A 13,396-nucleotide genomic window follows, 5' to 3' on the forward strand; every position below is an offset into this window, starting at 1 on the left:
TAAAATTATGCATTAAAATGCACTCTACTTACCGCTACTACTTAAAATATTAAAATATTAACTGTATTTCAACAAAGGCTTTTAATCACTGCTTTTAATTTTCTTATTCTTGTAGCTGTTAAGTCAACTCAAGTCGACCGAATCCAACTGTGTGCCAGAGCAGTCGAGCAGTTTCAGCTGTTTGCTTGGGTGGGTGACGGTCGCTGTTACAATGAAGGCTGGGGAAATTTGTTTATTAGGAATTCTATGCGTGTTGTTAACCGTCGTGCATGACTGTGACGTAAGTAGGCGGTCTTCACGCCATTGATGTTATTTTTCGCGTGCCAAGGACGACTACGTCTGTGAATGCAGAATGCTCGAGTCCACTGTGATGATTCGGATGACGCACACCTGTGTGCTCTCGAAATCGGGTTTCGCACTGAAATTCGCACTATCAGCTAACGTACCTCATGTTTGTCTGTTTTTATATTGTGTGTATGTGTGCTCAGTATCTTACTGACAGGCATTGGGTGTGTTTTAACATCTGGAAGAAGCACAAGCTAGAAATTTTTTTTGACAGATCCAGGCACAAGTTAGCGACCGTCGCGAGCACGTCTTGAACCGCTGCTGTCCAGCTTGTTCCTGTTTAGTTTCATTCATTTGACTGTGATAGATATATGGAGTCATACCTTCTGCCCCTCCGGGGTGGTGCAGTGTTTAGGGCGCTCAACTGTTGTGCCCAAGGATGCGAGATCGAATCCCGGTCGCGGCGGCCGCTTTTCGATGGAGACAAAAAAAAAAAAAAAAAGCAAGGCGTGCGAGTGCTTTCCCAGGTAGTCTGAATTTCCGTAGCCCTCCACTACGGCGTCTCTTATAGCCTGGGGTGCTTTGGGACGTTTGAGTTTGAGTTTATTTGATTTAGACAAAACTGTCTGGGTGAAGAGGGCTAAAGGTGACACGCGTGGTCACCTGACTGGGCCCTAGACACCCTACATTCATGCAGACAGAGTTTGGAACACAGCAAGAACACAGCAAGTTTGGAGCATAGCAAGAACACAGCAAACGATTTCATGTTGCAATATATACATAGGAAAAAAAAAAACACGTATGTTACAAAACAAACAATACCCACAGATAGGTTTGCTTGACAAAAAAAAAAAAAAAAAAACACCTTTGTTTCAAAAAAAAAAAAAATAATACAAACAGATACATTAATTTGACAGAGCGAAAAGAAAGACATTCCAGAAGAACTTGATCTTCCAAACAGTGTATAATATGCGAACATTGCATTGCTTACACACACCAGCTGGTTTGAACTTATTCACGTGGCATTCACTGAAGAAAATGACTAAAGAAGAAAATCTTTGCCTGTTTCCGGAAGGCAGGCAGAGAGGAACAGGTTTTCATGATATCAATCAGGTCAGGATAGAGGTTCAGGAGGTTAGGAATTTGCCAACTGAATAATTGTCTACCATAATTCGTCCGGCAGTTGTTCTTGATAAAAATGGTTTTCCTAAATTCGTAATGTGGCTCATGTTTTGTATATTTGAATATGAATAGTGCTGGATTGCTTTTAAAATCTGAAAAGGCAACCTCTGACAATCGCAGCTGAAATAATGATTCAATGTCCAGAATTCGATTTGGCCTGAAATGTAATGATGTCGAGTCACGTCGTGATAGATTTTCAATAAAGCGGACACCTTTCTTCTGTAATAAATAGAGGCTTTCCATATTTGTCCTCGAAGTGCTGCCCCATACAAGCAGGCAGTAATGTAGCCGCGAGTGAACAGTGCTGAAATAGAGCTGATGCCGGAGATAACGAGGCAACAGTAAACGGAACCGATTGAGCATACCAATGCATTGTGCAGCACTGCGTTTAATGAAGCGAACATGACAAGACCAACTGAGGTTTTCCTGAAAATCTAGAAAAACACCTAATGTGTACAGATGATTTTCTATGTTTTTGATAAGCTTTTCCTTGATACTAAGCAAAGCAGATTCAGTCGATTTATTTTTTTGGTTTGATGGCGGCAAAAAAATAATAATAAAAGAACGCTTATGCACTGTGTGGTGTTACCACATGTTAAAAGTCCCAGGTGATCAAAATGAATCCTGCTTGCGATGTTCCTCATAGCCCATTTTTCGCGTTGGGAGCTAAACACTGCATACCAGAACGTGATGTTAGGCTAAGCACGTGTGTTGCCACCTGTTGTCTTCCGCAATAAACGCGCTGTTGTCTATAACAATGGTTAGAGGAGTGCTTTGAAGAAAGGCATAGATCTGTTGCTTTGTTCTGATCTGAGAACTGCTTGTTTGTGAAACAGCCTTCCCTGGCCACTTCCTTCCAGTGCATATATCAGAACACATAGTCCTGAAAGCAGCACAAAATAGACAGGGTGCAAAGAGAACACACATCACAAGCGGTGATTACCCGCAGCAATATCTCGATGGTTAGTGCGCTTGAATGCTGATCTAGAATCGCGAGTTTGATCCCAGTCGTACTTCGATGGAGGCAAAGTGCAAAGCGCGCTTGTACTGTGATGAGCGTGCATGTTAAGGAACATCTGTTATTTGAAATTTTAGGAGCCCTCTGCTATAACATCGTTCATAGCCGATATTGCTTTGGAGAACTCTATAGCACAGAACTGGGTTAAGTGGAGAAATATGGGAGAGGCCTTCGCCCTGCAGTGGGTATAATCAGGCTGATGATGATGATGATAGACTAAACCAGACCAAGCACTGACTTATAACAAGATTTCTTAAGGATGAGGAAAAGAGAAGTGTAAAAAAAATTAGATGCTTTGTGCAAACTAAGCACCTCAAAAAGAATAGAAAAAAAAAAAGGACATCAGGGGAGACCTCCATTACAAGTGCACCAACTTATTTTTATGCAGTATGGTAGATGGCTGACTAATACAGTTCTTATTCAATTTTGTGATGTGAAATTCCTTCACAATTTTGTGAATTAATTGAACTTGGAAATTACAAACTTGCACAACATTTTGGTAGCTTGATTACAGGTAGTGTAGACAATGTATGAAGATGCATAGTAAGGTGCAACGGAATGTTTTTGTCCATTTTGTATACAAAAAGCTTGCTTAAGCTACCAAAAATGCAGTCTGAACGAGCCTGTTTCTTGCATTCACCAGCTTTCAGTTCTCTCAAATGTTAGAAGCAATGGTTTAGTGGTTTTCTCTTTTCACTTTTTTGCTTTGAGGAGGCTAAAAAAAAAAATGTTTAAAAATGTTGCATAAAGTTAGATTGTCAGAGAATGGGTGGATTGCTAAGCTGTCCTCCTCCTCCACCTGCTCCTCCTCTTTTGTGACAGGCACAATACGAGGATGTGCGTTGCAAGTGCATCTGCCCCAGCACGGCTGTGGTCAAGGGCTCCCAGACAGATCGCAAGCTCTACATCATGAACGTGTCCCCACAGCGATGGTAAGGAATGCTTACACACGCAGGGCAATGCTGAAGCCTGACAACTAATTGCACTGCTTTGTTGTGCAGAAGCAAGTGCCGTTAGTTGCTTGCTTACTCATTTCCTCGTACCAGAAGTGCAAAATACTGGCCTAATGTCATGCATGTTTGCCAGTTTAGTTCACATTCTGCCTTTTTAGTGTTTAAACTAATGCTATACATTGCTGCAGAGAGTGCTAGTGTATGCTTTTCACAGTCTCTTCAACCCACGGGTATTGTGTCAAAACATTTCATGGTTATCTTAAGCTATCTGGACATGCAACAAAAATACGTCTCGGACATTTTAAAAAGTGCCATATCCTACATTGTTAATCCATCTGCTGATTGCAGCCTTAGCCATTATGTGTCCCAGCACAACTTTGCTTATTGTTTCAAAGAGCGTGTGGTTATTTCCACTTATTTTCGATTGTGCAGTGTTCATTTGATAAAGCGGTGCAGCAAGTTCAGACTAGAAGCTAAAATTAGCATATCACTGTCTCTCTTTTGTATCAGCATTAGCCTGTGCTTCGACCTGAGCATGCATTATTAGCCGGGGTCAAAAAGAGAGCCCAACAGATGACCTTAGAATGACAATTTCGGCAGGTCTGTGCTACTTCATGATTGCATTCACCTTGTGAAGGAAAAGGCATGGTACATGCAAGGTGTCAACAGAACAAAACTTTCGGCTGTTGTTTACAGTGGAATCTCGATATTTTTTTATGGGCATCGAAAATTGAAAAGTAATGTCCGAAAATCAAATTATATTCATAACGGCCCCAAAAGATCGCAATTGAAAAATGCTTGGCACAGAACTTACCTTTATTACCAGTAACTTGTCATTTTGCACTGGACTTCTTTTTTCTTCAATGTCTAGAAGCACACATAGAAGAAAATGTCAAGGTTTCATCACTTAGCTCTGCACTGCCGTGGCAATGACATGAAGATCATCTAAAACTTGCTGCCCTGCCAACTTCGTTGAAAGAGCCATTCCTTTCCCGCAGATCCCTTCAAGAGATAAACATGCAGAGATGTTATCTACGCGCAACATCTTAGCAGGCTGCCAATGTCAGGACTTTGACAGCGGGGGCACAAAACTTGCTGAACCCGCTATGAAAATTTAACAAAAGTAAATTGATTACCCGAGCCATACCTGCCAACTCTTCCGAATTTTCCGTAAAATGTACGAATTTTGGCCAGTCTTATGATTTTACGAATCTTGTGGAAAATTTTCTGGAAAATGTTTTATTTTCGGAAAAAAAAAAAGTGCGGACATCTATTAACATCATGGCCTCCGAGATAACACCACACACGCGGAAGGGTAATCTCGGAGGCCATGTTAACATTATTATGGTACCTTTGGCGGCCACGAGAGGGCAACACATATTTGTGATATGTGGCATGATATTTGTGATATCGTAGGTCCAGCTTGCCATATTTGACCTGCTGGAGCACAGACTCACAGTGCAGTCTTCAAGAGCTAAACATAAAGAGGTGATAAGGTACCTACTGTGAGTGTGCTGCTCGGTATTAAACTCATTATTATCAAGTAGCAGGCTAATATCACAGTGTATTCACACTGAAGGCAGTGCACTAAAATAAACTGAGAAAGACACAGGCAGCTGCTAGGAGAGGGCACTTGTTTGTGTCGTGTATGTGTGTTGAGAGGGTAGCTGCTAGTCAGTGACCAAGTGGGTAGCACTGCTCAGCTGCAGTGGGAAGCTGCGGAGGTTTCTTAACCTTTACACCTAAAGAACGCTTTGTTCTTTTCATGTGGTAACTGATAAGTGACCACTCTATTAATGGATGTTCACTCCAGCTCAGGAGACTCTTAAACCTCCCTTGGACACTTTGGACTGTGTGTGTATTTTTCACCCATGCCAGTGAATGAGAATAGGGTGCAACATACTATAAATAGGTGCCTTATTCTAATTATTCTAATTAAGCGTGTAAAACTAACCAGCCCATCAGCAAACCTAATTAAAGACTGCAATGAAGGTTCTTGTGCGCTCTTCTCCTTTTTCTCCTCGTGCCATGCAGCAACTGCGAGGGAGTGATCCTGCCCCAGGCAACGGACATCCGGGGCAAGGAGAGCGAGTTCTGTCCCCGCTGCAAGTGTCGCTACGAGCGGCGCAACACCACCACCATCCGGGTGCTGGTGATCCTCATCATCTGGGTGATCTCCTTGCTCACTGTCTACATGCTGTTCCTCATGTGCCTTGATCCACTGCTCAACCGACGCAAAGCGGCTGCCGCCTACCAGGAGCACGTCGACGAAGAGCTCAACCTGGTTGGTTTTCCTGTGGGAACACTTTTTCTTTGCAATGGGGCACTGAGGGCAACTCCATTCACTTATCTGCCTCGGCAAAAAATGCTTCTCTGGCTCTTTCTGGCTTATTGCTACCTTTTCTAAGCAAGAGATACATTTATTGCCAAAAATAATTGGATTTGAAGCATTTGTTCTCTCGCTTCTAGATTTCAACTTGTGGCATCAGGGCTCCACTGATTAAAAAGGGAACAGCAGTATGGCCTTGCATTCGGGATCCATGCAATGAAAACTGGAGCCCTAATGCTACTAGTTGCCGGACCTCCCATAGGATCCACAGACCAAAAAAACAGCAATTCGAATTGGACAAAATTCAGCTGTTTATGGATTGTGGCGACACCTGTGGTCATTAGAGTAAACTTGCGAAGTTGCAAGCTTCGAAGTTGTTAATAAGCATTTAATCAGCTGGTGACGAAATCACTTGAAAAGATACAGTATCAAAAATTCATGGACATAACAGTTCAACAGCTAAAATAAAAGATAAATTAAAAGCAGAGTAAAGAAAGGTTTTTCGAAGTAATGGCGATAATAGGCAACAAGTTTTTATTGCATGCTTCTAGATTGCGTCACCGTCCATAAACATTCGTAAGGTGCCTATTGAAACACGTCACTTTTTGAAAGTTTATTTTGTGGACTGGTATGTCGAGCTCTGATGGAAATTATTGTGACGTCACCACACATTGCTTGCAAGAATTGCTAGTGGCGTTGACACACACATTTAATTCCTTGGTCTTGTCTGGTTTATGAAAGCCTCATTTTCAGCTAAGCTGGCTTGTTTCAAATTTGGAATGTGTTAATCTATTTATACAAGCCAACTTCCATTTGACCTCAGTCAGTGTCCTTATTACTAATGCATTCTGTGTCCCTATTACTAATGCATTCTGTGCATAGCACCAAGGCATTTCTTCTGTGATTAGCCCCTTGCAAATGTGGAGGAGATCACTGAATTTTGCACAACTTCCATGCCTGGGGCCCATCACTAACCCTGCAACCTTCTGCTTGTTCCCTGTAGAAAAGAGTGACCTTGGGCTTAACCGAACACGTAAGTATGAACCACACGCGACGGCTGTGGTCATGGTGCAGGCAAGCTTAAGGCCCTGCTTCCAATCTGCCAAGTTCGCCTTGGCGAGGGCACGAGCTTTTTCTGTAGTTTTTGCAAGTTTTGTTCACCTCCAGACATCCTTAGATCAATACCCCTGTGGTTTGCTTAAGTTAAGTGAACTTACGGAGAATGTGACTTGCCATAAGTGAACTCTGACAAAGCTAAATGTCTTAGGTGCAGTGTCGCCCGCAGAACAGTGCACTCTGGTTAGAGTGCATTCGCGGAGCGTTCTTTGCTGGCCGAGTGTGTAGCCCTGCCAGCAGTGACTTTGATGACGCAAAATGTGAGCCATTGAAAAAGCACTCACAGCTTTATTTTACTTGCTGCAATGACATTTTTAAAAAAGGATTGCTTCCGTACAGATTGCAGATTGCTCTTGGAGTTCACTGTATTATTCACCTGCCAAGTAGCCTGAAAGAGTAGAGGAGCCAAAAGGATTGTCTTCTGCTTTCACTGCAAATGCATCACCACTCATTCTAGTGGTGCTGTCAGAATTTCATGGTCGATTTTATTTCTGCTTGGCATTGAGTCATTCTGGAGTACATATTTTCCTGTTTCGGAACGATTCCATATGACGCAGGCCACTGCCAGTAATTGATTTTCACACAACACCTGCTGTGTTTTTGCCACTATGCACTTGCATTAGTGCCATGGGTAAGCTGTAGTGAACATTTTTTTTTTTTGCTGGCAGTGCTGGCAGCCTTGTGTAACCATGACAAGTCCACTTGTCGAAATGTTGGCTCATCTGCGAACTGAGGCGTACCCCATTTACCCTTGTTCAGTTCGTCTTCATACTGTGCAAACCATCTTCTTCCTCTCGTTCTACATGAGGAAGAAGGTGGTACCAGGGAACAAGGGGAGATGGGGAAGGATCTCTTGATGGCACTCCATATGCAGCTCTTGCTGTAGAAAACTGCATAAAATGGGCACTTTGTATTTCCCACTTTTGTTTAGGGAACTCTCATTATTAGATAAAAACAAGGATGAAGAGCGGTCCAAAAACCACACAGAAAACAGAGAGAAAGGAAAGGACACACAGATGGGGAATGAAAACTTAAGTTTATTGTCCTGGCATCTAGGTAATATATGCAGAAAGTGTCAAGAGCAAGAAGAATAATGAAGCCAGATAGCTGAACATCAGCTACAGCAATTGGGCAGAAATCCTAAAATCACCCAGCTCCTGACAAGAAATGCAACCTTTAGAGCATAGCCCTTATATGCCTGTTTGTGGCCACGAGGCTCTGCGCCACTCACTCGTTGGACACCCAAGACAGCCCACCAGGCAGTGTGTGGGCCTTTGAGGTTTGCATTAACAGAAGCGTTAGATGTGCCTTCTCTCTCTCTTCCTGCTTCCGTGCTCTCTCTCGTTCCTTTCGCTTGTGAAAATTTTTAAACGCTTAAGGAGACCACCTGCGCACAAGAAGGCAAAAGCTGCCATACACGATAATCTGTCCGCGTCATCCATGCCACTCTTAGCTTTGTTTTTGAAATATAAGCCACCTGTAAAAGTAAAGTAGTGTAAAGCAGTCTCAGCCAGTTTTTTCTGAGCAATAAGCGACACAATTGGTGGAAATGCTTCACCTGTTGCTGCTGCTGCCAAACGAACAGTAGAAGCTTAGCATTGCTGAAGCAGCAGCTAGGCGCCGCCTCCAAGGGGACCATGCTGTTCGTGCTGCCGAAGCTAGAGCTGCACCCAAGTTTTGCATTAGGGAATCTTGTAATCATCCTCAGAATTTGTCCATACAGACTACAGAAAGTGTAATGGCACAGCTATCTCTTAGGCTCTCACTTCATGCTGCTTCAATGATCTCTTGCACGGTTTTGACACCGCTCCTGCACAGCAGTGCACACTTGTTTCTGAAGTCAGGTGCGCATTGAAAATTTGTGCGATGACAAAACCACGCAAGAGATCTTTGAAGCAATAGAAATCGCAAAGCCTAATAGACCACTGCAAATGCGCATTTTTATAGCCTTCCTATTGGGAGGGTTGCCTGAAAGCTCAATGATTCTAGTTTTCCTGCTTTAATACTATTTCCAATGTCTGGCTATCTGGCTTGTTTTTAACGCTTTCTCTATTTACCGAGATGTCAGAACAATGAACTTTAGTTATTAGCCAGTGTCCTGCCTTCCCTTTCATTGCCCTTTGTGTGGCTTTTGTGCTGTTTTTCATCCTAGGTGAACAGCTAACTAGCTAGAAATGGTTGAAGATAAAAATTACCTAGTCTCTTGAGGTGCACCTTGGTGGAGGATCTGTTATGTGAGGAATTTGAGTCTAAATTGAAGACAGCGCATTCTGCTTTGGAAAAGGAAATAATAGTTGTCAAGCTAATAAGAGATAAGCAGAGAGCTGAATGGGTCAAGGAACTAGCTAGATGATATCCTAGTTGAAATTGGTGTGATGAATAAGGCATGCGCAGGGCAAGTAATGCAAAGGCAAGATAACCGTTGGTTGAAATTGGTGTGATGAATAAGGCATGCGCAGGGCAAGTAATGCAAAGGCAAGATAACCGTTGGTTGTTAAGGGTAACGGAGCAGGTTCCAGAAGAAAAAAAAAGGCAAGTGTGGCGAGGGGCAGCGGAAAGTTAGGTGGGTGTATGAGGTGGTGGCAGCTGGCACAAGACTGTGTTTACCAGGTCTGGACGGAAGAATAGGCACAGTGGGGCTGATATTGGTGGTTGGTGTCTGCAGGAGGAGCCTCTGCCTGTGCACCAGCAGCGCACACGCCGCTCGAGCAGTAGCGTCCTGAACAAGGTGGGCCAACAGCAGGACAAGTGGAAGCGCCAGGTGCAGGAACAGCGCCGGAACATCTACGACAAGCACACCATGCTCAACTGAGCGTGGCTCATGGCCGTCACCTGCTCGCCAAAGCCCGTCCCCCTCTCTCTCGAGTGTCTTCAGGGAGCAAATCTTTTCTTGGCTCCCTCGCTCCCCCAAAAAGCTGCTTTAACCGGCAGTCCAGTTGATGCATCAGTCCTCAGACCGTGCAGTAGCAAAATCTATTTGGTACACATCTCTGCTGAAACTGCCGATGCTTCTGAGTGGGCTCTGTTGTAAAAAGCGAAGGGAAAAAGAGTAGTGCGGAGAGAGGCGGAGCTAACTTCACACAGCATCATTTCAGCTGGGGAAAGCATATAGAATTCAACTGTGTCACAATGGCGCACAAATTGTAAAAGATGTCGTACAGGCTTCGAGTGGAAGCCTTCGAGCGGAGCGGAGCCTTTCAGTGGAAGTCAAACCAGGCTTCACTTTTCGTGGAAGCATTGGTTCTTTTATGTTCTTTCATCGAGAGACTACCGTGCAAATCGGCTACCATCAGAGGTGGATCAAGCTTTGCTTTCAAGCACAATTCCTCTGTCCGGGCTCCCTACACCTGTTATAATGCAAAACCATCTCAATACAGCGTTGATTACGCTAGCTTTTGAAGATAGCTAGGGGTTTCTAGTGCAAAAGGGGCGAATCTCGAAAGCTGTTCCTCTGCTCATGATGGGTTTTTCAGCCTCTGCTTTGGTCCTTATGAATTACACGCTTTGCTAGTCATGCATTGTATATGTGCACTTTCTTCCACCCTGCGCTCTATAGGAGAGCGGTGGGCACCAGGTTGTTTTGCACCAGCCTTGGTGTTCTGTTGACTATGTTCGGATTCACTGTTTAATTTATCACGGTTCGCTTCACACCTTCGTGGCCAGGCCCAGACTGTACCTGTTATCTTGTGTGCTCACAAGACCATACATAAGATGCGTAGTTTGCCTGAAGGTGTTGTACTAGTAATGGTGACTCTTATGCCTCCTCCTCATCCAATGCAGCAAAGGTTGCAGGTTTTGCGAAGATGGGAAGAATTTAAGGAATTTCCTCTATTTTATCATATCTGCATGTTTTGTCTTTTCAGTAAGGGTGCTTGGCATTTTGATTGTTGTTTTGGTCTATCACTTGCACGTACATAGCCTATTATGAAATGTCATACTCTGGTGATAATCTAGGATTGTTGCGGGAGTATTAAGGCAAGGGGTAACCAAGATATGAGGAATCTTAAATAAAACAACACGATGAGGTTCGGATGCGTCTTTAGTTGAAAAATGAAAGCTGTACTGGCTCACAAAACTAGGAACCCTTATCCCTCATGTCGTGGCAAGTGTATCTTTACTATTTCTGCGGTATTGTAATGATAACATGTAGTATTGCCCTCAAAGCCAGTCGAGGCTCTTTTCCCATGACTGTCTTGCCGCTGGCTCCAAAGGGAAGAAAAAGCGTTGCCATTTCACGTTTTCCATGTGCACTGTTTTGAATGCCTTGTTATGTGAAAGAAATGTAAAAATATTCACCTGTTTCATGTGATGTATTGAACCCTTTGGTTCACAAGCCGTAAAAGGCATTCATCTACAGCTGCTTTTACCTGGTAACAATTGTTTTGTGTTATCTCTGAATGGGGCTCTGTATTCTTACCAGTTGCAAAACTTCTCATGGCATTGAAATATCAAGAAATGGCTCTATGAATGCGCAAAATTCGGGTGTTTACAGATGGTGGTAATGCTCGTAGCTCAAGTCAAAAACATTGAAAGCCTTCATAAATGCACAACCACGTGGTAAAAAAATAATTGAAACAGATTAGATGCAGTATCACAAATTCAAAGACATAGCAATGTAAGAGATGATTTAAGAGGCAAAAGAAGAAGAAAAAAGCAATGCTTTTCCGAAGATTATGTCAACGATGGATGACGGCTTCTAGATGGTGCTACCATCTGTAAGCATCCAGAAAGTTGTCCCTTTGAAGCAGAGTTTCCTAACCGGCACCATCTAAGACCTCTGTCCTTACTGGCAGAGGTCTTAGATGGTGAGCACGATTACATAGAATAGACATTTTTGTATGCAGCTTTGTCTTCTGTTTGGCCGTCTTTGGCATACTTGTTGGAGCTTGTAAACTTGGTGAAATCAAACCGACTCAGCTTTCAGATGATTTTGGCGAATACTAAAGCAAAAAGATCCAGAAAGACAATGATGCAGTGCAAGACACATCTTATGTCAACTTTACTATGAATAATAAATTGACATTTATACTCTGAACATTCATTGCACAGGGCATATCCTGCATTGTCTTCCACGTCTGTTTAGTTTGTTGCAATAGCATCTGCACTCTACTTGAGGGCTTCCCTTCAGACATTAAAGGTGCTCTGATGCACAGCTTTGATCACACTTATCTAGAGTGCTCAAGCAGCATAAAGTCAGTACCTACGTACTCACTTTATTGAACTCGCTTCTGCTTTAATATAGCCCCAAAGTCGTGTGAACCATACAAGCTCTGTTTACATGGACCTAACAGCGGAGGGTCGAGTTGGGGAGTTGAGTTGAGTGGACCCGACCCTACCGGGTTTACATGAACCTGATCGACGAGCATAGAACCGGCTCTGGACGAGCGGCGATTACAGCGACACCTCGTGTCGAGGCGAAGAATGAGCAGACGGCACCAAATTCCAGTTTATTGTACTGTTCTCATCTCCCACTGTGCCCCGACTCAACCCAACAGTGTTTACATGCTTTCCGCAGTGGAGTCGAGTCCAGTCAACCCACCCCTTGCACGGGAGTTGAATGTACTTGACCCGTCGTCTTCTTAACTCCACCCGACAGGGTTTACATGAACCTGATAACTGGTTTTCCACCCCATAACTCAACTCAACCCGCTCTTGTCGGGCCCATGTAAAGCTGGTACAGACACATGAGTTTTGCCCTTAGTGAACCAGCTGTGTTAAGATTTGATTTAAATTGCTCTGCATCACGCCGCTTGAGTGTTCTATACAAGTGTGATCGACTGTGCATCCAGCCATTGTAGCTCAGTGGTGACAAGGCTTGGCTACTGAGTTGGAGGACCCGCATACAGAAAGAAAACACATTCTTTATGGACTCGCTTTCATCCCTGGCTGCACAGTTGCATTTGGATGGCGACGGAACACAAAAAGCAGCCACTTGCTGTACGATGCCAATACAGGTTAAGATCCCCAAGTGGTGGAGCCTAATCCTCAGCCTTCCACTACTGCATTCTTTATAGTCACTGTGCTGGTTTGGAATGTTGAACCCCACAATTTACGCTTTTGCTTGTACATCAAAGAGAGCAGTATTAATGCAACTGATAGAGCACAGCTACTGCAGTTCACATCCAGTCTGGCAATGTTTAATGCCGGCACAATTCAGATTTGGGTCGACAGTTTTTCTCCAGTCAGCAATTTTTTAAACACTTCTACAATCATGCTGAATTTCCATAGTTTTCATGTTTTTCATATCTTTTAACCCAATCCCCAGCAGTGTTGACACGGAGCTATGCAAAACAACTTATCTAGATTGCAGAGAGTAAGTTCAAAGCTGTAGTCAATAGTATTTTCAACTGCCATACACCGGAAATATTCACAAGCCTATTGCCTTTCTGCATAAAATCTGATGGTGTGAGTGAAAAACTGGGAGCATTCCTGTGGCAGGTGAGAGGGCCATGCTGTGGTTGATTACTGGGTTTTGTGATGGCTTGAGGCCACATGACACAGCAAGAGCTTCCA

At 43.5% G+C, this 13,396-nt stretch overlaps 1 protein-coding gene across 1 annotated transcript; it reads left to right on the forward strand.

The window, feature by feature from the left end:
• The first annotated feature begins 128 nt into the window (after positions 1–128).
• Positions 129–11,918, forward strand: LOC146174617 (uncharacterized protein CG1161). The gene is made up of 4 exons (XM_084583786.1): positions 129–280; positions 3,308–3,417; positions 5,473–5,722; positions 9,549–11,918. Exons 1-4 carry the CDS (start codon positions 212–214, stop codon positions 9,693–9,695), a joined length of 576 nt encoding a protein of 191 aa, XP_084439912.1. The 5' UTR covers positions 129–211; the 3' UTR covers positions 9,696–11,918.
• The last annotated feature ends 1,478 nt before the right edge of the window (positions 11,919–13,396 follow it).

Source organism: Amblyomma maculatum, chromosome 11 (genome assembly GCF_055883805.1).
Source record: "Amblyomma maculatum isolate TAMU_Amacu chromosome 11, ASM5588380v1, whole genome shotgun sequence".
NCBI classification, from domain to species: domain Eukaryota; kingdom Metazoa; phylum Arthropoda; class Arachnida; order Ixodida; family Ixodidae; genus Amblyomma; species Amblyomma maculatum.

Bases quoted from the DNA above. Each gene is read 5' to 3' on its own strand.
- LOC146174617 (XM_084583786.1), top strand. From the start codon at position 212: ATGAAGGCTGGGGAAATTTGTTTATTAGGAATTCTATGCGTGTTGTTA. The intron at 281-3,307 runs GTAAGTAGGCGG...CTTTTGTGACAG, and splicing joins CCGTCGTGCATGACTGTGAC to GCACAATACGAGGATGTGCG. The intron at 3,418-5,472 runs GTAAGGAATGCT...CGTGCCATGCAG, and splicing joins AACGTGTCCCCACAGCGATG to CAACTGCGAGGGAGTGATCC.